General features: G+C 39.1%; 1 protein-coding gene across 3 annotated transcripts in view; it reads right to left on the bottom strand.

The window, feature by feature from the left end:
- Window positions 1-20,626, bottom strand: part of ppp3cca (protein phosphatase 3, catalytic subunit, gamma isozyme, a) — a 45,745-nt gene extending 25,119 nt beyond the window's left edge. The window contains exons 1-3 of one of the 3 annotated variants that reach the window (XM_042487761.2): window positions 19,805-20,626; window positions 10,285-10,482; window positions 8,483-8,607 (exon numbers count right to left, since the gene is read on the bottom strand). In XM_042487761.2, coding sequence (XP_042343695.1) covers window positions 8,483-8,607; window positions 10,285-10,482; window positions 19,805-19,865 — 384 coding nt within the window. In that variant the 5' untranslated portion in view covers window positions 19,866-20,626. The remainder of the gene's footprint in view (window positions 1-8,482; window positions 8,608-10,284; window positions 10,483-19,804) is intronic. The other 2 variants (XM_088077173.1, XM_042487762.2) reach the window with 2 other exon arrangements.
- Window positions 20,627-22,271: the final 1,645 nt, after the last annotated feature.

Raw genomic sequence — 22,271 nt, 5'->3', positions numbered from 1 at the left:
AGACATTGATTTCTGACAGGAAAATGAAGTCGCTATATACCGTTCTCTTCAAAGCAAGATTCCATTTAGAAAAACAGTGATTTAACATCACTGAACACAGGAACTGCTGCTCCACCGCTGCCTCTAGCAGTTAGTGTGTGTTATTGTGTGACTTCAGCTTGGGGTAAATTAATTTAATATTTTTGAAGATTTTTTTAATGCCACTCTGGGTGAAATTTAAGACCAGTTTTACAATAACCTAAACTGAAAAAAACATGTACCAATCTTTTTTTAAAAGAACAATTTTGCCCAAACATTTATTGGTACAAAAAACATGACATTTTTGGTCAAGTGGAAAAAGTCTGATGTGGTTAAAATTGGCAAATGCCGAACATTTATACATTTTTTTATTTTTTTTTTGTGATTTTGTGTTTTTTTAATTACCAGTTGAAGCCAGTGAAAATACACACATCTAAAATGATATTGATATTTTTAAGTGGGACTTTTTTAGGTGGCTAAAATGCTTTGTTGCTGATGTCGTTCACAGCAGTACATTGCTTAGCTTCCATGTTGTATACACCAGCCTGCTTCTCCAAACTGGGGGCGTGCTAGTTGACATCTATGGTATGTTATATACAGAATATGGATAAGGACCTCAAATAAACCCACCTCAAAAGATCCCTTTAAAGGCTCAAAATTAAAAAGAATCCATATATGAAAAACAGATCAGCTTTTAAAATCCAAACCAACTTGCTTAGTACATCTCTGAATAGCTGCCACTTGCCACTCTCAGCCCACTCCTTCAACACGCACTAATCATGCACTGCTATTAAGTTGCTAGAGCAAGATACCAAGGTAACCAGAGTCAGCAGGTGTATATTCACAGAAGTGACAAAAAAAAGAATGAGTGATCCTGAACTACCCTGTCTTATTCACTACCATTGTTGTGATGAATAGTGAAGTGAAGGTAAACGTGTACAGGGGGCTGTCTGTGTGACTTGATCTCGTGTTGCAAAGGCAGAAACAGGGACATGGTTTGGAGTGGCTAGAGGCTGACATGGGTTTTAATGAGAGCCCTCTGCTTTCTTTTATCCAGCCCCTGTATGTTCCAGCCTGGAGTGTGAGAGTCAGACAAAGGACATAGCACAAGGCACACTGGCTACCTTCACCTCAAACCTGAGACACACATGTAGATACATGCACACACACACTTCAGGATGGTGTGTATAGAGCCTGGGTTGCGACTGGGACAGTTAGTAAATTCTCTTTGATCCAGCAGAGTGCGTCTATGAACTAATCAGATAAAGAAGAGTTTATAAAATGAAATGCATCGCTCACATGTATTTAGACTCTGGCAAATTGCTGGCCTGTAAAGGTAAAAAGCTACTTCAAGGGGCTACACTGACTCTTTATGTTACCATGGTAACCACATCCTTGTAGCCTTTTTTCTTTATCTGTCTCATGTGTTACTGAAGTGAGCTGAGTGGCCTTCCTTTGAAATGTAGAGGATTTTCAGCCCTGTTCGAGACAGAAAACAGCAAGAATCTGCTGGTTTTATGCTCTTTTCTTTTGTTTTGTGGTGACTTTAAGCTGCTTCCTCTGATATATAGAGTTGGGTATGATACCAGTACTGGTTCCAGTGCCCAACTGCTGCTTTGCATTCCCTGTAATAAGAAAAAGTGAATTTTTGAAAAAGCGAAAAGGGTGAAGTAGTAAACTAAAACGCAATTATGCTCCTCTGTTCTTCCTTATCTCACATGGAGTTAATCTTCTGTCTCTGTCTGTATTTCTGCTTGTGTGTGTGCGTAAGTGTGTGTGCATATGCATCTATCTCTGCTTGTCTTGCAGTGATACCAGGCTGTTACTATAATAATACAGAAAATGAAAGAAAGCAGACACCAAAACTATTGAGTTTCTTCTCTGCCTAAGGGTGAATGTGGCACCTCTGCCTCTTGCCTAAACCCAACATTTTCACCCATGTATGCTTTCAAGTGCCAACATTTGGCACTGATGGATTTAACATGAATCTGTGCTGCTGACATAATTCTGCCAGGATATGTAAAAAGAATTAGCCATACGTTGTTTTATAATCTATTCCATATTGTAATCATTTGGTGATAATTATTATTTAGAGCTTGAGTACTGTTTTGACTAATAATTAAATAAATAATCAATTAATTATTGATAAATCTGTCAATTATTTTCTCAATTAAAGGATGCAGGATTTTTCTCTAACACAAAGACAAAGACAAAAGTAATTTCTTCTCATCATCACTTATGACCCACAAAAAGTTTGCAGCACTGATTTTATCTGCAGAGACCGCCTGCCATCTGCCCGTATTTTCTTTTTAACATGCTGAAATCGAGACGTCCAGGACGTTCCTCAGCACAGTGCGCAATGAGGCCAGACTGTAAGAGTCACAAATCCAAGAGAATGTCATGGACACGACACTGAAGAAAAAGCAAATGAAACGCCAGTCTGGGGTTTACTTTCACTTTTTCTGTTGAGAGTTTAAAAACAGTAACCAACAATTCCTTATTAGTATACTCAATCACTTAATCATTTACGCCTGGAACACACTGCCTGCGTGAGCAACGCGTGACCATCACAAAACGCAGCACACATGTTAAGAGGTTAGAGCAGCCACACTGCCTGCATGAGTATAGCAAGCCTCAAGTGCCAAATATCTTCACATTGCAAACACGTTATGTCTAAAAAAACGCAGCAAAAAGCGGCGTCCTTGCATCCACAACGCCGTTTTTAACGGCGTCGTACAATAAAATGGCGTTAAAAACGCCGTCAATCAAACACCACGAAAATCCGTAAAAAAGTGCATTTTTCTTCATGCTAATTGGCCCTTTCTCCTGTTTTGCATAGCCAGTAAACTCAAAGTTTCTGTAGCCAGTCACTCAAGAGCAAAACCAGACCAAATCAATGCATCCATGAAAGCAATGAGCAGTGAATCAGCTGTAGATCCATGTTGTCTTTATGAAATGTACAATAGGCTAGTGGAAATATACTGATTCATGTGGTATAAATACACCATTTGAGAGAGTAAAGAACCTATGTCAACGGAAAACAGTATGCATATCGAATAATACAAGGTGAATGAAATGCGCTTTCACTTTCTCTCCACATAACGGTGGTTTATGTGGTTTTAAATGATGCAATGCTGATGTTCCCAGCCATTTGGATTTGTTCTAAGCATATTTCATTCACCTTTTATTATCAGATATGCATACTGTTTTCTGTTGACACACACTCTTTACTCTCTCAAATGGTGTATTTATACCAAATTCTTGGTCATACTGACTCAATATCTCCTTTCACCACAGTTTCAGTCTATACCTGTCACAGACATGAAGATATACATATACATATGTTATGCTCATCCTTTCCTGTATATGTTTCAAAATAATATCCCTCTGACAATGTTTTTGTCGACAGAATCCCCTCAGCTGTTAATACAAGGCTTTTTATTATGAAATATTTGCAGGACCGTGTTGCTGACAACACAGGAGCTTGGAAGAAAAAAGAGTGAAATAAGTGCTTTTAATGGTGGAAATACAGTTTACAGCAGCAGGCAGCTCTGCAGCAGCTTCACAGCAATGACGCTGTCAGTGTGAGCACCACAAGCATGCATGCCACAGCACTTTAGTGATGTTGTCTTCACAAGCTTAGACAAGTTTAAACTGGCTTACTCCCTCTGATCACAATTGCATTGTCTAATTTTATATTGTATTTCTATATTTTATTTTGTCTCTTTAATATTGTGTCTGCTTTTATGTTGATGATGTAAGGTGACCTTGAGTGTCAAGAACGGCGCCTATAAATAAAATGCATTATTATAAGCTGCTCACACATGCAGGGTGTTCTGGGCGTTGGTCAATTAAATGTCAGAACAGAATTTTTTGAAATTCCAGAATAATTCCCTTGCGCTCAAGGTGTCATTCTCAGATTCCTTAATTTATCCGACCAACAGTCCGAAACCAAAAGAAATTCACCTTACTTTCATGAATGACAGAGAAAACTGACATATTTGCACATGCTGGAACTAAAAAATGTTTGTACTTTTGTTTAAAACATTACTAAGAGGATAAACTGAGTATCAAATAGTTCTAAATGAATTTTCTGCTGACTTTGACCCCCCAATTGATTAATCCATTATTCTTGTTATTTCACCTTTAAACCAATCAGGACAACTTGGTCCGCACTGCTTATATGGTTGTAAGCTACAGTGTATCAGGTAAGCGACAAAAGCTCATTCAATGTCACGTACTCTTAAAAATAACAAACTCATAATCTCTTCAAAGGCTAAATGACACATCCCTCCAGGCTGCCTTGTTTTTAATCAAATTAGAATAATTGCTCGACAGCATATCCTGTAAGCATACAGTATGTGCTCCATTACTTTTAATTAGCTGCTTCATGTTAGTTCTGACACAGTGTTGACAGCAGGATGTACACTCTAGGCTCTCTGATCACACCCATGCTTCAACCGCAGCGGGTGGAGGACGCTGATAAGTGCTGTGGCTCAGACAAGCTGAGCTGTTCTTCAAGTGTTGAAGAGGTCATTCACCTCTTCTGAGCTGGGAGTGTTTAAAGTGTCGCTTTTCTGTAGAAATACAAGGGGAAATAATCCCTGTGTCCTCAGTGGATACAAAGCCTAAATCGAAATCAGCCCATCATTCCCTATGCTGTTTCAGTCCGCTCCTTTCATCTGTGACATTTCACCCACCTCTGTACTACCCAGTGCCCATCAAAAGCCCCCACAGAGGGGTCAAAATGTTAGCATACTGCCTTGTTGGCTCTTACAAACAGCCCAACACACACACCATTCACCTTCTATTTTGAAAATATTCCTGAAGGCATTGCTAAATTTTACAAGTGTGTCCTTAGGATGTTACAAACAAGTAATTAACTAAACATCAACAGATGGATGAAGACGACCTATAAAAGCAAAAAAAAAAAAACCTGAACTTGACATGATGCAAGTAACTACCTTCTGCACTGGACAGAGCAGAGCAAAGAACATTTACCTTTCTCATACCACTTAAGAGGGTTATTCCATATCTGGTATTGCAGTGTCAGTTTCAAGCAAAAGTAGGTAAATTATCCACCGTCGCAAATAGATTTTTGGATCTGGATTGTTAATTAGGAGCACCATTGAAATAAATATACCATTCAGCTATTTATAGTGTACTTGGGGCAGAGATGTCAGGCACATTGAAATTGAAACTTAACCATTCATTCTGCTTGATGTAAAACTTTCGTCGGCTTTGAAGGGATTGACAGATCAATTACACTGACAAGGAGGAATAAAAACAAAGTCATGGAAACTCTGCCTGCAGTGCAGCATTCATGGACCCAAAAAAGGTCAGATTTTAGAGTGAGAACACAATGATATGACTGTATGATAATGATTACAAAAAAAACATAAACATGAACACCCCCCCACTTGTCAGCTACAGCCAAACAAACACTGTCATTCTGTGGGAAACACTGAACTATGATTGGTTTACATACCACTAGGAGCAGTAGGAGGAGGCAGAGGGACATTATGGGTTTTTTTTTTTATTATTATTACTTGCCTCGTACTACTGTAAGAATGCAGTGAGAGTTTCAGCAAATATGACTAAAGAATATTTTGTAAAAGTTACCAAGTATAAGTTCAACCACAAAATGGGTGAAAATAAATGCAGAAGAACCATTGATGTTGTCTTTTTCATTCCAAGCATTTTTCTTCCCTTACAAGACCTGGCGCAGACCTTAACCACAATGCAACTTGACCACTACCAGTTAGGGCAAATATTCATGTGTGTAATGGCTAATGTAGCCTAAAGCCATTCCCATAGAGCAGAGACAAGAAGCATGCAACAGAGGTCTTTAAAGCTCTTTTTAAAGTGCTTTCTTTAAACTTTCCAGATTGTAGTCTCAACCAACTCTAACCCAGAGGACATTACTTGAGGCAATTGATCAGACTTTACCCAGCTCCCTCTGGAGCCACAAAAGGCTTTATACAACTTTTTTAAGATTCACAGTGGTATTTAGTAGTGTTCCCCCAAACCTTTGAACAGTCTTTGATGTCTTAAAATGATGGAGTTCCCCTTTCAAATACCAATTCTGTACTGCACTGTAGTGCATGTTACAGGGCCTCATGATCCACAATGAGTGCTTAAACTAAATCAAGTCCTTTGAAGTATTCACAGGAAGAATTTGAGTTTGATGTATGTTAAAGAATACTGGTGCTGAGTCATTATCCAGATTCAGCAACTTTCAGAACATTTTCATAACATACTTTTCAGTTTGACCAGCTGATGTCCATGATCTGTCTCTTTATTTTGGCTAATTACAGCTGATGTTTGAGTGCTCTTCAGCAGCAGTTTTTATCAAACGCAAACTACTGCAATAATAGAGGAATACAACAATACAGGTGGACAACAGAGGAGAGGGTCGCACAGTAGCAGTGTTTTCTATGGATATTTTGATACCGGTTTTGCCCATGAAACTGGGTCGCCATTGTAACTGCCATTAATCCAAGACCGCCACACCCTCCGGCCAGGGGTCTCGATAAAGGTCCTGCAGTTTCACTTTGTACAGCCAGACAGCAGCTCTCTGTTTCAATCCTCCGTCTTATTTTTAACCATCCAAAAAGCATGTATGAACTGTGCCCTTTGAAGTTGTCATCGAAATAAAATTTCAGACAGCAAAACCCATTTGGTCATTTGGCACCAAAGTAAGATCCTCAAAGCAGCGCTGCAGTAAGCCTGACATTTTTGCAGCTATTCTCACCCACCATCTTAACCATCCTGAGAATCAAACTGGGACATACCACCATTCAGTTTAGTTTACCCTTATCTTATTACATCAACTCTTTGAAAACAAATTGCAAGCGATGCTCCTACTTTGCAGTCACTACACTAGGATACATGCAGCAGAGTGACAGAAAACAACAACACACTAAGTGATCATGTTACATTATGACAAAAGTACAGTTTAAATGAGCTTTATCCAATATTCAGAGCACATAAATTGCTGTTTAAAATCTCATACTTCTGTGCTCATACTTACTATTTCAAGTGCTTTCACACTGAGAAGTATGCCATGAAAGCACGTTCATTTTAAATACAATAAATAAATGGATACAGAAGAAGACAAGTGAGCAAACAAGCAGATATAGCAAGCATATATTTTAGGGAGTGACAATGGTTGTCAAATGTTGCTGATAATGCTCCATGAAGTTGCAATTCGCTGAGCAGAGGAAGAGAAGCTGCCAAATCCTGTGTGCACAACAGCCGTGTATGATTTTAGGCAACACTACCCCGTCAAAATTCATGCACTATTTAAGTAAGTACATAGTGTATACTGCATAGTGTGTGTGAGCATACTCACAGATGTATTCAATTTGTGACAGTATATGATTGAGAGTCTGAGCTGGGATTGCCTGCATATAGCGCTAGCAAGCAAGTGGCTAGCAGCTAACAGTGCTAACAGCACAAAGCGTGCAACAGAATTTGCAACAGTACAAGACAAACCAGTCAACTCAAACACATTAGAGTGGGCTCATTCAAAAGTCTGGAACCAGACAAGAGACAACGCTGATAATAGTGAATGAAACAGTACTGTGCATTGTTACATAGCGAGAATGGCGTTTGTCCAGGAAATAGCATGAATATGGTTTTGTGTCACTCTGAAAAAAACAGTGACAATTCCATTATCTGAAACAAAAAAAAGTTTATCAAAATTGCATAGTGCATAGTTTGCATTTCTTGTTCCAGTGTTATTCATTTAAGGGTCTTCCCTGACAGGATGCAAAATGTTCACTGCTATCTTCATGATACTAGGGCTAGACCGAATATTCAGCTAGTCGAAAATTCATTAATTTGGTATGTATGTAGGATTTGGATATTTAGGGATTTTTTTTGTTGTTGTTTTGAAGAGGAAGAATGCTTTTTCAACATTTGTGAGAACATATAAATAAATAAATAAATCCATGTTAAATCTTTAGATTTGTTGGCGTGAGTATGCTCAGCTTCTGTTTCACAGGGCTTTGTCAGGTTATTAGGAGTAGTTTGTAGAGCTACAATAATTTGTCCATGATAGTAGAATTGTCACAAGCTGTGTAATATCACCAAAAGTACATAGAAAGGTCAATGAACCCAACACCTTGGGAGTATCTCTCTGTCTCAGTTCATTATGATGCTGCTGCTGCTGCTCCTGTCACACACACGGTGACAGGAATGATCATTTTAACCAACGGCTATTAATGTGTTTATTGACTGAGTGGAGCCAAGTCTGGGCAGCACCGGATCAAAAATCTGTGAGCCCCTCCCCCAATGCGTGCTCACACCAACCAAAGCTCAGAATATTCACTGTTGATCAATACCAAAACTCACCAGCCCAGAAAATGGTAGTTGGGACAGCACTACACAATACTTTTTTTTAAATTTAACTGTTAAATAAATCATTACAAGTAACCAACTGGAAGACACAACAACTTACCTCAATACTGAAGTATCCTCGATCTACGTAGTCACCAAGGAAGAGATAGCGTGTGTTACTGGGTGATCCCCCCACTTCAAACAACTTCATAAGGTCAAAGAACTGTCCATGGACGTCACCACATACTGCCAAAAGAAAAAAACACACTGCTGATAAATGCTCATTTAACAACAGCTATAAAGTGTACTGATATTTTAAAATGTTTGTCTGGATGTATGTTGGTTTATGTTGCTCTTTCTTTGTTCTAAAACCAGCCACCATTGCAAAGAAATAAAGAAGATGCGCACATTCGTAATGTATTGAAAATTAATAGATTTTCCATTCCTCTCTGAGCCAATTTTTTTTCTTTCAATTTTTATGTGTGTTTAGTGATGTTAATGCTCCATGACATTAGCAATAATAGAAAAGACATTAACCATACTGACAGTGGCAGCAGTAATGATAGTGACAGTACCAGTTTTAGCTCATTTAATCACAGCAGAGAAGGGAGCAGTTTTGATTCTATTCAACTGATGTGACTGATGTGTTTCATGTTGATAATTGTTGAGGCCATTTGACTTTTTAAAATTAATTCACTGTATTAATGATCAGCTTTGATGCACTGATGTAACACAGTTATAGACAAGTATTCACTGAGAAGTGCTACATTCTAAAATCTAACCCCCCTTTCAACACAAGCATGGCAAATCATTTAAAAAGAAAAACTGGTGTCAGGTATGTGGAGTTGGGAGCATTTAAGAGAAGGCTTTATGACTGTGTCCAATATATAAAAAATACTGCATGTATGTTTTGCATGTATACAACAACTGGACTATAAATGCTTTTTGCTGTTCGGAAAGAATCTACTATCCTTATGATATCTCTGCTTACTAGCAAATGTCAGCTGAAAGGTTGTGTTGGCTGTTGACTGAAACAGCATATTGTTGATACAGCATAGTATCACGATATTTTGCATGACAATATTATATCAACACACAGATGCCAAGTATCGATTTTTATAAATTAAAAATGACAACAATTTGAAAATTAAAAAAAAAGTTGGAAATGCAAATTTAACTTTTGGTAGCCTGCTAGAATGCTAGAATAATAAAATGTTGATTTTGATCAATTGCTTTTTCAGTCCACTTGCTAAAAAATGACTGAAGTAAGATGCACAGATTGAAAACAAACTTATTATTTGATGAAAAGATTCCCTTTGGGAACATCATTTTCAAATGAAGACAGGTAACAAATCACAACATATCAAAAAAATATAGGTATAGTGTTCAAGGTTAAAATGTTGAAATTTGTTTTAAGTTTGACATTTTATGCTAAATGACTTTTGATGTGTTGAGGGGAAACTAAGTAGTAACATAGCTGGCAAGTAGTAAGTTGTATGTGAAAAAAACCCATAAATGAAAAATCTGATTTTCTTGGGAGCTGGTTGGATTGAAGGGTGCTTAATTTAGTGTGTTGGTTTGAGGCCTAAGGAGCACATTTTTTTGAGAACTGACTGATGGTTGAGTTGACTCTGACAGCCTTAGATCTGGCACATCAGCTGCCAGTATAGAAAAACAATGTTGGTGCTGTGTTTACTCTTTGTTCAAAACACGTCTATGCTGTCTTGGAGTTACTAATGTATTCTGCATCCAATTGTTAACAGGGCATCGCTGGAAGAATCTCTGCTGACTGAAGCATCCTGCTCAGGGTATTTTAAACTGTATCTTTCAATACTTTTAAGGACATTTATTTTTCTAGGGTGGTCAGAGGTCAGAGGTGCCATCACAAGGTCCCCTCTGGGCTCTGAGCATCTGCCAGCCTACCTGTTATAGGTGCCTCCACTTCCAGCATGCACTTCTCTTGACGGAGGATGTTGGCCCCATCGTTGATGATCTTTAGAGCCACGTCCTCTTCCACCCTGCCTTCTTTGACGAGGTGGTTGCGGAGCAGCTCAGCATTGGGCTTGCCATCTTCAAATAGCTCTTTCAAAGTCAGCTTATGTTGTGGAGGGTATGGCACAGCTGTTAAAGGAAAAATGAGACATCTATTAGGATAAATAGGTTACAGTTAACTTCAATTAGATTTTTTGTTAGCATTTAGTAGGGCTGGGTTTCAAAATAGACCCCGTGATACAATATTATCACGATACCTTAGTCACGGTACAATATTGCAATTTTAAACAATTTAAAATATGCTGAGGACTTCAATACAACTTATGCAATATATCGCAATTTATTAGCTTTTTTCAAATATAAATTATACCTCCAAATGGAAACCACATCAACATCTGCTTTACCTAAAAAGTTTCGGTAGATCTGTTCATCCCACTACAGTCATTCTTATTGCTGCAAAATGTACCCAGTGCATTGAAAAAGCAATTGTTTTTTTTAATTTTGTAAGCTACCAAAACTTTAATTGTGAGTTGCAATATTAAGGATTTCTATAATTCAAAATCTATGGCTGCCCTAGAAAGTCAGAGACCTGAGATTGCTCCAAGTTGAGCTGTTGCTCTTTTTTCTTTTGTCAGTCAGCGTGTTGTGCAGTGTACGCCTGGGTACGATTTGGTCCTCAGATTGCTGTGGAGTGAGTGCTCTTGACTTTCATGCTACTGTTTGGTACGAGCAGCTGCGAACACAATGCTTGGCATGGAGGAGGTATTTTGCACTATAAGGCTCTGAGAGAACATTATTGTCTGTCTTCTGATTAGAAGTGGTGAACTTAAAGCGCACAGCAACTCTTACAGCAGTCTCTGGGTTTTGTTCGATATCTCGTGTGGGTAAAAAGTGTGGCCCATTTGCAATCCAACATCAGCATGTTAGTTCACACTGAATGTCCTGCTGAGACTGCTTCAACTTTAAAACTTCATATGGAAAAAAAACCAAAAACCAACAGTTTTTCATACTGAACAACCAAATCTGATGGGAATGACATTACTGAGATGGGTACAGCCCTAAAAAAGGAAGAAATCCCTATTTAAATGTCGCAATGCCATGGCATATCGATCTTTTCCTTCCCCCCTAGCTTTTAAAAAATAAAAAAAAGGAAAAAAGTTGTTTCACTACAAAAAGATTTCAAGAGACAATTAGTACATCTATGCAGTAAAAGATGGCAATTCCATACCAGTAATGTATACTAAGATTTTACCCCTGAAAATGCAGTGAAGCAGAAAAAACGTTCCGCATCTCACACTGCATCTGCTTAAGTCGCAATCAGGAGACGTGACATTTGCATTGACTGAGACAACTCATTGGCACAAGAGGAGACACACATACACCTACATGATAATGTCACGCAAGAGAGATGCATAAGACAGGCTGTGAAGCCCCGTACCTCACTTGACCCACCCTCTCTCAGCATTCTGCTCCGTGCCACCTACACAATCCTTTTACCGGCATCACTAAAGGTCAATGCTTTTGAGGCTGAGACCTGAGAGCTCCAAGATCAAAACATAGCGAAGTGTGCAACATGTAAAACTGCAAAATGTATCACTGTGTAATAGGTGATCCAACAGTTAAGACATTAGACAGCTATTTTCTGAAAATGAATCTTAAATACAAACTCACTGACATGCAATATTTAAAATGTAAGCATAGCTCCCAATTCCTCGAAATGGAGTATTGATATCTGAAAAGTTGTATAACAACCATTAAAATTCAGATTGTCCACGGTGCAAACTGGTACTGTAACATTGGCAGCAGCTCTATTAGCTCATAAAACTGCAGGAGCAGATAGTTACTGACTAAGCCGCACATGTTCAAAACAATAGTAGAGTGTGATCCAAGCCCTCTCACTTCCAGGACTTGTGAGGCAAAAGGGATTACAGCTGGTATACCTTATAACAGGCCAGGCACACACCAAATGGCACCAATTAAGAATGGTCGACAGTCGGTTGGTTTTTCAACACTGTCTGAAAAGACGCAGAGACATTACACAGAAAAGTGTAAAAATATTATGAGTGTTATGACCAACCTCATTTGCACAACTAAAAAAATGGAGTGTAAAAAACACGGAGAAGCTTGACACAGAATAGTTTTACTGAAGGTTTCATCCCGTGTTCATGATATGATCAAATCCATCCGCAGGTCAGCACACAGGACACCCTGTGCCATCATATGTGACATAAATACTTGCATCAGCTCATGGCAATCAGCACTCCTTGTGCAATAAGCTGTGCCGCTGGCAATGAACAAGGAGAGGAGAGAGCGAGGCTTTCTGAGAATGTTGTCACACCCACACACAGCAAATCAAAGTGCAATATGAAAAAAAAGCGTTAATGAGTTTTTAGTGTGGTGGGTGCATTCGCTAATCAGTGATGCAGTGCCTGAGTGCAGAGGTAACTAATGTACTTCCCACTCAGGATTGTGCCTTGGTCTTAGAAGCTGATCCACTGATGCATTTTTTAGAGATATTTAAAGAAATATTTGACAAACACTGCCAGATTTATTGCTGTTTCAATAAAGCAAAAACTTTGAATATGTGACTGCAAGTGATGTTTGACTGATGCTGTTAAGTGATGTCAGACGGGGCCACGAACTATAACCTGGTCTGCAATGGAGAAGCTGGAGCACAGCCTCAACTTCACTAGCCTGTGCTGAGGACAAGCTGTCATGCACTGACCGGTGTGGTATAAATAAACAGTAAGTGCTCCCAGGCCTACAAGGCACGGCCACGAAGAGAGCTGTAAGCTGAGGTACGAGCCTTAAGAACAGATTAGGCAAAGCCTCTATTAGCAAGGGCTTCCAGATTCAGGGGCAGTTTACTTAAAAGCCTTGTCACACTGAAAGAAGGCTCCAGGACGAACAAAAGCATACTCTGTGAAAACATGATGACACTGAATAGGATGCATAATGGGTATGAGATAAGCAGACTGTGAAACATTTCAAGCAACAACCACGCTGAAAAAATTCACAAGCATTTGCCTGGAAGTTGGCAGTAATTACCAACGCTGGACAGTGCTGGAACTAGCACATTTGCTTTCCAGCTTTCCCTGGTGCCCCCGCCACCACCCACTCAAAATAAATATTATTACTATCATCATTTATATTTAAGGTATTTATTACAAACAAGACCAAGAGCTAATGAAAAATCGACACAAATAAACAACTCAGCTGTCAAATAATAATAATAAGGAACAATATAAGAATATGGTACAGTTTCCCACATATACATTTATTTGTGGTGCCCAGCTACGATTCAAACATCTGCAGACATTTTTAAATTTTCTATTTTTGGAGCTGGACCATCATTAGGGGCACTATTAGAATTTATATAGGCCTACTGTTCAGTTATTCTTTGCACCACACTCTAGGAGCACAGAGCATACTCTGGGCACAGACGGAGCAGTAGAACGCCACACACAGCAAAAGCGAAAATTAACCATTAATTGCAATGGGTCTGGAAATGTACAGTCCCTTGCCTCTATTGATCAATCGATCTTATCAGTTGTGATCAGATTGGCTGATCAATTATCCATCCTGTGACCCGAAGTCCTCACACTGCTGCTGAGAAAAAAAAAACTCGTGACAAGGTCCATTTGTGCTACATTCATGGACCTGCAAAAACAACAGAATTTAGAGGGGACACAGATTGATACAAAGGACACAAATAAAAAAACAGAATTCTGTCTTTTGCCTTTTCTTTTTCTCTTACTCTAATGCTTTCCACATTGTCATCATTACATGATGTTAGAAATAATCAAGTTATTGTGCTAGGGCCTGTATCCACCTAGTGTTTTTTTCTCAGCACTGCTGTATTTTTTTTCAGCTTTCTTACTTTATTTGATAGGGAAGCTATCGTGTGAAAGGGGGAGATAGAGGGGATGACTTGAAGCAAAGGGTTGTACGGGCTGGGTAGGCCCGTCTTTTTCAAATTGTTCCCTATGAGGAGTGGGCGTCTGCAACTGCATGTGGCCACCTGGAGAAAAAACTCAGTACCCAGCATCTTATTTAGAGCGCTTTGCCTCTTTTGTGCAGCTGCTACCGGCGCTTTAGGTTGAAAATCTCTGAGCTTTTCAGAAAGGCGTTAGTGATGTCACCAACACTTTTAACTCTACTGTGACAGCACATACAGAGAAGCCTGTCTGTGTGAGCAGATCAGCAGGAGGACACTGGATTTTGCTGGTGTGAGTTGTGCTTTTACCACCATACAGTTTTAAGCTTGTTATTCCCTGTGTAGTCAAACTATTGCTAATGTAGCGTTACATTAGCTCGCTAGCTATGTTAATGCTAAGATATTGTTGTCATAAAAACGAAACTCACACGCAGCACATCATAAAAAGATGAAGCGCTCCCCGGCGCCCTGCCACCGCTTCTCTGTCGAAGAAAAATGCTCGGTGGACACAGGCCCTTGATCCAACTAAAGCTGGGCTTTCAAAATACATGTAAACAACAAAAACTCTGACTTAAATTGACTAAACACCCAGATAATTTGATTGGGTGGATTTACTCTTTCATGTATACACACCAGTCCGACCTGAGCTGGCCCTGGCATTCTACACATGCTCCATAATTCCCGCACCAGTTTTTGCCCCGGGGTCGAACAGCATAAATTTGTGGAAGACAGCCGAGAAAAACAAAAGATAAGAAGGGAAGAAAACAAAAAACAGAAAGGTATCAACATGGTCAGTGCTAGAGCAAGAACCATGCATGATGATATGTACAGCACCGAAGAGTTATCCATGCTTTCATCATTCAACATGTGACCCATTTGCCGCTTGCTACCTTGTTTGGTATGTGACATAATAGGTCCAAAAGCAACTAGCTGAAAGGGGGCATATCGCCACCCACCATGAGTCGGACACACTACCATCAATAAACTGATTCTCCCCCGGTGCTTGTATACTGGGACCAGGTCAGTAATTTCATTAAATCGCCTAATCGAGCGATGACCGTACCTTGACTTAACTATGCATGTAATCGTACTGACTCTCCACACCATCATGACCATCAATATTCCAGCGTGCTCTTAATGTGATGGTCACTTACTAATCAACCAATTAACGCTGATTAGGGCTAGAGGTGGTATCTCTACTACAGACCGCCTGTTAGCATTACAGCTTTTTCTCATTTACGTTCAATCGCCAAATTATTCATTCATTTTATTTTTTGGGGTGCAATTTCGGTGCTACCCAAAAGGCAGCCACCTACGTCACCTATAGGTGATCCGCAACTGATACTGGACAATGATAGTTGTTCTAAACCCTGAAGAACTGAGTGCCAACTCATCAAGAATGCCCCCTCCTCCTCTATTACAACAATAACAATAGTAATAAATCCTGGGTAGGTCAGCCTGGATAATGAAGGCTGGCCCGGTCTGTTCAAACACAGATACAAATGAATCTCTGGCTGCCAGCAAACAGCATCACTCAATCCAAACACACTACAAATTGCAGTGAGAAAAAACAACATTGCAGACAGAGTGAAGAGAGCCGCTCATGTTTTTTCCGACACATCACCCGATGAGGAAAAAAAATGTTTTGTTAAAAATAATAAGCTGCCACCGCCCTGAGACTGGCTTCTTTTTCGAGACTGCCTGGCCTAATTAGCATTAATGTTTGATGAACTCCTCAAAAACCACAGACACACATTGGGGCCACTGCTGCACTGCATCAACACCCACACTGTCTGGCATGACAACAAACGACTCAAGAAACAAAGACACTACTATCTGCCATCCTGCCCGCCGAGGATAATGTTTTGGACAGCGATACGAGCCAGGGTCTAGAATATATTCGCCATTGTTTCAAAATCGACACAATGGAGGAGGATTGAATTACAAAGATGCGGCTGGGCAGAGATGAATGGGGCAGACTGTGGCTGGATGAATCATGAAGTCCACTTCAGATTGCTCTAATTATCAGTGAATGTATTACCCTCACGAGTTAAATAGCCAGGCCTTGGGTTTATTCGTCATCTCTGTCAGTCAATCATGTCGTGTGGTAGTACTAGCACACAATCCCCTCTGGGATCTCTTCAATTGTATTTCAGACGCACATGACCGGCAACTATCTGGTTCGATTTGTATCAAAGTTGACACAAATCTTTGTCACATCATGCAATGGAGATGTCAAAAACCAAATGTAGCCAAGCAAGGTCTTGTCTTTGGTTAACCCTTTAAAACCAGAGCAAATTGACTTGATTTCTTTTAAAAACATGGGAAGAATGCAATTAGCAATGAAAGAAGAAATTACCCAAAAAAAAAATAGCAAGAAATCTTTAAAAAAAAATGAAAATTATCTAAAAATGTGTAAATAATCAATAAATAAATAATAAAAAGAATTATATCAAAAATAAAAACAACCCCCCCCCCAAAAAAGTAAAAACAAACACAGAAATGACCTGGAAAAAGTGATTAAACATGCTAATAATTTTAACAGAATTTTAAACATGTAATCATATGTAGAAATAAAATTTTCCCCCTAGCTTTTTTGTTTTTCCCTAGCTTTTTAAAAACAATTTTCTAAACCTACTAATTTTCTTGCAATTTGTGAAGCAATTATAAAAAAAGTTGTTGCGTTTTCCCCTATGTTTCTGAAAGAAATCACACCAATATGCTCAGCATGCAAAGGCTAAAATACTTGTGAAACGCATCTGAAAGCAGCACAGGGAAAGTGATGTTGCTTCGGGTTTCAAGGGGTTAACACAGGTAGCACCACACACCAATGTTTGACACACAGCCTGGGAAGAAAACATTTGATTAAATGATCTGATTGAGCTACTGCGTCGACTGCAATACTCAGCAGTGAATGAGCTTAACTGTTGACTTACACAACCGGGGCAGCATTAGTCTACCAGTAAAGCCCTCTTACTGCCCCCAGTTAGTGGACACACCACTGCGACTACCTGCCAGCATGGACAAAGGATCAACTAATATGGATTTTGAAGAACCTTGAACCTAACGTGACATTTTAAACTTGTAGTTTACATTATTTGCATACATTTTTAGAGCTTTTTATTTATCAATTTTACAAGTGTACACTCAAAATTAACCATGCATGATGTGGACAACAATTTATGTTTGACTTGGAAACGTAGATAAACATCCGGTTTTTTTTTGTGCTGCATTTACACGCCTCTCACAAGTATTTCAAGCTTTGAAACCTAAGCAAAAGGGTTTCATCCTCTTCAAAAACATATGAAAAGGCAACGAGCAAGAAATTGGTAAAAGGTGACAGGAAAACAACCCGAAAATTAATGACAGAGAGAGAGAGAGAGAGATTTTTAAAAAAATAAACGGGAAAATGTCCAGAAACTATATTTATTATTATCATAATTTTATATTCAAAATATGTTACAGAATGTCTCTTTTTAGCACATTGTTTTCCAGGTCATTTTGCTTTTATTTTTACTTTGGTTTTTTTTTCTAATTTTTTGATAATTTTCTTGTAATTTCTTTTTTGCCAATTTTGGGGTCGTTTCTTGTCAAATTGCTCATTGTCTTTCTCCCATGCTTTTAAGAGAATTCAAGCCAGTTTGCTCAGGTTTCAAAGGGTTAAACACAGGACGAACGCTGGTGTCAGTTGCTCCCTAAAGCAAAGCTGTCTTCACTCCAGTCTCCATTTCTTCTTCCTCTCTTCTTCTCTGTCACGTTCCTATTCTTTCTCCCCACCATGTGGCTGACCATGTTGGGAACATCACTGGGGAGATTCTTTCCACAATTAACTCACCCTCTCCCTACTGGCTCACACTTTAGCATTCCAGTCCCCTGGCAGGACACTCTCCCAGTGCCCTTGCAGACAGACAGGGATGCAGGCTGCGTTGGCATTAAGGAGTAGCGGCGGTGGGCCGCGGCAGGGGTGGGGACTGTGGGGTTAGGTTCTCTCTCAGGAGCTACCTCAGAGTTGGCTCTGCCTGTCCTGTCTTGTCTTGGGCAGACACAACAAATGGTGTCCTGTATGTCCAGTGAAGCGGGACAAGCTCAGTGTGAAGGAATCCAACTTGTCCAGCTCTCCGGGTAACCTGAGCGGACGCTGGGTATTCCCACGAGTGAGCAACAGCCTCATGAATTAAGATTTCATCCATCCTAAATGTCAAAGAGATTGGGCACCGATATAGGACGACTTCTCACCTTTGACTGTGCTATGTGGTGGTGGATTACATATACCAGCAGGGGACAACTATGGAGACGATACCTATATATGAAGATCTATTCTAAGCAGTCACAGAAACAAGATGCCCCAATTCACACCCATTCTGAGCATCTCCTAAAAGGGAATGGTTTAAGGACTGTTCATTATTTATGAGAGTTACGGGGGTGGTGCAAAACGGGGGACGCAGGTTAAATATTTTTTAAGCAGTGGGGAGGGATTTATGTTTTGTTTTAGATTTTTGTGGTTTTGTTTTATTGGCTTGGGGGAAGCACATGCAACTTTAAATGGCTATAATTTGTTTTTATTTAACTGCTGATATGTAACCCTTTTAAACCTGGGCAAACTGGCTTGATTTTGATCAAAGACAGCGATAAGCAACTTAAGAACAAATGGCCCAAAAATTTGCAAGAAAGATAGTTGCCTGACCCACCCCAAAAAAGTTTTTATCATTCATTTTAATACTTGCGAAAGGCGTCTGAACAAGAAAAGTGATGTCAATCCAGATTTCAAAGGGTTAAAAGAACACATGCCTTCTAAACACAAAGTCATGTTTTCTTTAATAGCCAATATTGTATATTTATAATAGTCACAAAAAAATCAACCACGTGTAAGTTTTAAGAAGTATTTCATAAAAATCCCTTAATTCTACATTCTCATTTAAAATTTTGCCAAAAATAAACCATTTGGACTAACCAACCAGAATGCACAGCAAGAGTCTCCAAGATTGCATCTCTAACTTTTAACTTTCAAATCTGAAAAGGTAAGTTTAAAAAAAAACAACAACTTATAATTAATTTATACCATTATACCACCATTAATAGAGTTTTCAAACTCTGAAAACTAATTAATGGTGGAGGGAGGGTCATTCATTTTCCCCAAATCACACAGGCCAGCTCAAGTAAAAATATTTATAATTTTCGGAAGGGGCAGAAAAAAACACATACATACACAAAAAAAAAATGAAATCACACCCCAGCCACCCCCTCTTCTGATAAATAAAGAACAGTCCCTTAGAACCCCCTTTGGATACGACTAAAGTGGTTTTCTATATAAATAATGATTATTAATGTCTATACAATTTTTCCTCTGGCAGCCACAATAACATACACCTCAGCAAGACGCCTTATTGACAGGAATGGGTTTAGACAAAGTTATTCCAAAAGCTACAGGTGGTTTTAATCCATCCGTTAGCTCTCAGTCAAACAGTGCACGGTGCCAGTTACAGTACGCCATGTAAATTTACAGAAAGCACTCACCTTTTACGAGCCGCTCCGTTGTGGACTGTTTCTCCTGTTTGTCTTTATCCTTTCCTGACATCTTTGCTTCGTCTGGGGGCTAATTTCTAGGGATAAAATCTTGAGCAGCTCTCTCGCCAGCTGGCCCGAAGACAAGCTAGCACATCAGCCTGGCCGTCAACTCCGTCTTGACTCTCGGTGGTGGTCGGAGGCACTAATGATTTTTGCTCTTTCCTACAAACACTTGATTAGCTAGCGAAAAGAGCTCCAGCTCCTCTTCTTTCCCGACTGACTATTAACCTAGCTAGCCTACAGAAACATTAATGCTAGTGAATAATTACAGCACAAAGTGGTAACGTTGACAAAAAAAATGTAAGAAACAATGAAACATAAACAAAGGCGACTGTTTACTAATAGTTGTCAAGTACAGCAATACCTGGATATAACCTAGAGAGAGGCTGCCGCTAGCAGCTAATCCGATTTAGTTACTCTTTTTCAGCTAGTTAGCCGGCTAACATTTTAACGTATTGGCAAATCGACCGACAGGCAAAGACAGCAACAGAAGACTGGTGTTTCATCTTCGGTGTGCAGGCCGTTTATTGTAGAAAAACTGACAGTCTCACGTTAAAAAAAAAAAAGTCGCGTTTACTTTGAGTGCATAAACAGCGAGAGTCCTTCCAAGATGCAGACAGCGTCTTGACAGTGTATCCTCCCCCTCGGATTAAACTCTAATCTGACAGTGAGAGAGGAGCAGCGGTGGATTTCCTACAACATGGTGGAGGCGATATGACGTGACTATGGAAACGTGACACATGGTTTAGGGGTGCGTTTCAAAATACAACCCCTGTCCTGCTTTTTCTGTTTTTTGGCTAGTACACGAGTGTTTATAAAAGGTGGTGAAAAAAACACCTCTAAATCCTGCTGGACTGGAGCAAAAGCTTCTAAACCAGGTGACGTGTCAAATGCGTTCGCATTCCCCCAAAACACCAATCATTTTTGTACTTTTAGGTTTTATTGTTCTCGGTGTTGGGGGTTTTCCTAACTACATTTGAACGTTTCACGAGATTTTACCTAATTTCATCTTAAAATTTCAATAAGATTTACACTAAAAATTTATATTTAACTCCACAAATTCAAGTTGATATTGGTATCTGAAAATATATAACAAAACATTATGCAAGCGACTACCTGTGGCTTGTTTACTCCAGACAAAACACCAGAAAGCACGCCCATTCTAAAATAAGAGCCCAGCCATGGTGGGCGTGCCCCAGAGGATTTTTCCCTGGAAACGATGATGATAATGGCTTGGAAAATCCGTTTAACAGATGCTCGCTGTTGTTTATTTAGAGTTAATATATAATTTAGTGGTTTTACCAATGATAAGCATGCAAAAAGAGTGACTTGTAAGTTTTTTCCCAGGTTAAAAGCTCATTCTTCCGTCCTTAAAATGGGACATGAATGCAACATTAAAGGCTACGGGGTGCATTCAGAAGCGCAAACGGTTCCAAACATTGTTAATAAACTAATTTGATATAATGTATCAAAATAAATCACATTCTAGTAGAAAGCCAGTTTGCAACATATGGTGAGTGACATGGCGTATTGTAAATTGGCCTACATATAAAATTTAATTTGGAAAGTGTAGTCTAACTTTTGTCAAAACTCCAAAGTTGTCATAAGTTGTCAATAAAAGGAACTCAGGGCACATGTACATTATTGTAACCACATTGAGCTGATAGCTGCCACTAAAATGAAGACTAGGAAGACAGTCTAACTGCATATCTCACCAATTTTTGAAAATACAACATTACAAATTGTTTTCTTTAAAAAAAAGAAATGTGTGAACAAACTGTTTTCTTAAAAAAAAGAAATGTGTGAAATGTACTGTCCTGGGGAGATGGAGCTTTGGTAAAAAGGAACTCCTTGTACATTTAACAAAATTGTACCCATGTTTGAGTTGGGCTCTAAAAAACTTGGGAAATTGTTAGCAGACACTTGTATCTGTTCATGGATTAATTCATTTTCATTACCGTTCAAGTAATCTGTGAGTAATGTAAGTAATGTGAGATTCAAAAGTGTCCCAACTGAACCCAATCTCCCTTTAAACACTCCAACATTACATAACTTTGACAATTTTTACACTTGAACTAAATATACATGTGCTTTGTCAATATTGAATATAAATAGAGCAAAGTAATATTTATATAGATATATTTTCTTATAAAGCAATGTACTATTTCTCTTAGCACTACAAGAAATGGCCAGCAAGCTTTCACAACATGACAACTTGGATTTTCAAGTTTTTCATAAGTGCCCCTGAAAAAAAAAAATCCATTCATTATCAACCCAGGAACACTAGATGGCTGTCTTGTTTCATTTTCAGCTAGTATTATCGCCTCAGGGTTGTATGCCTCTTCCAACTACTCAAGCTGCAGGTTACAGCCACATCTGTCCACAGTCATATATGTAGTGAAGACTTTAAAGGATG

Source organism: Plectropomus leopardus, chromosome 4 (assembly GCF_026936395.1).
Source record: "Plectropomus leopardus strain MGB_pleo_1.0 chromosome 4, ASM2693639v1, whole genome shotgun sequence".
Lineage (NCBI taxonomy): Eukaryota > Metazoa > Chordata > Actinopteri > Perciformes > Serranidae > Plectropomus > Plectropomus leopardus.
Note: the sequence above shows the minus strand (reverse complement) of the source record. Positions and strands in the feature narration are given on the sequence as shown.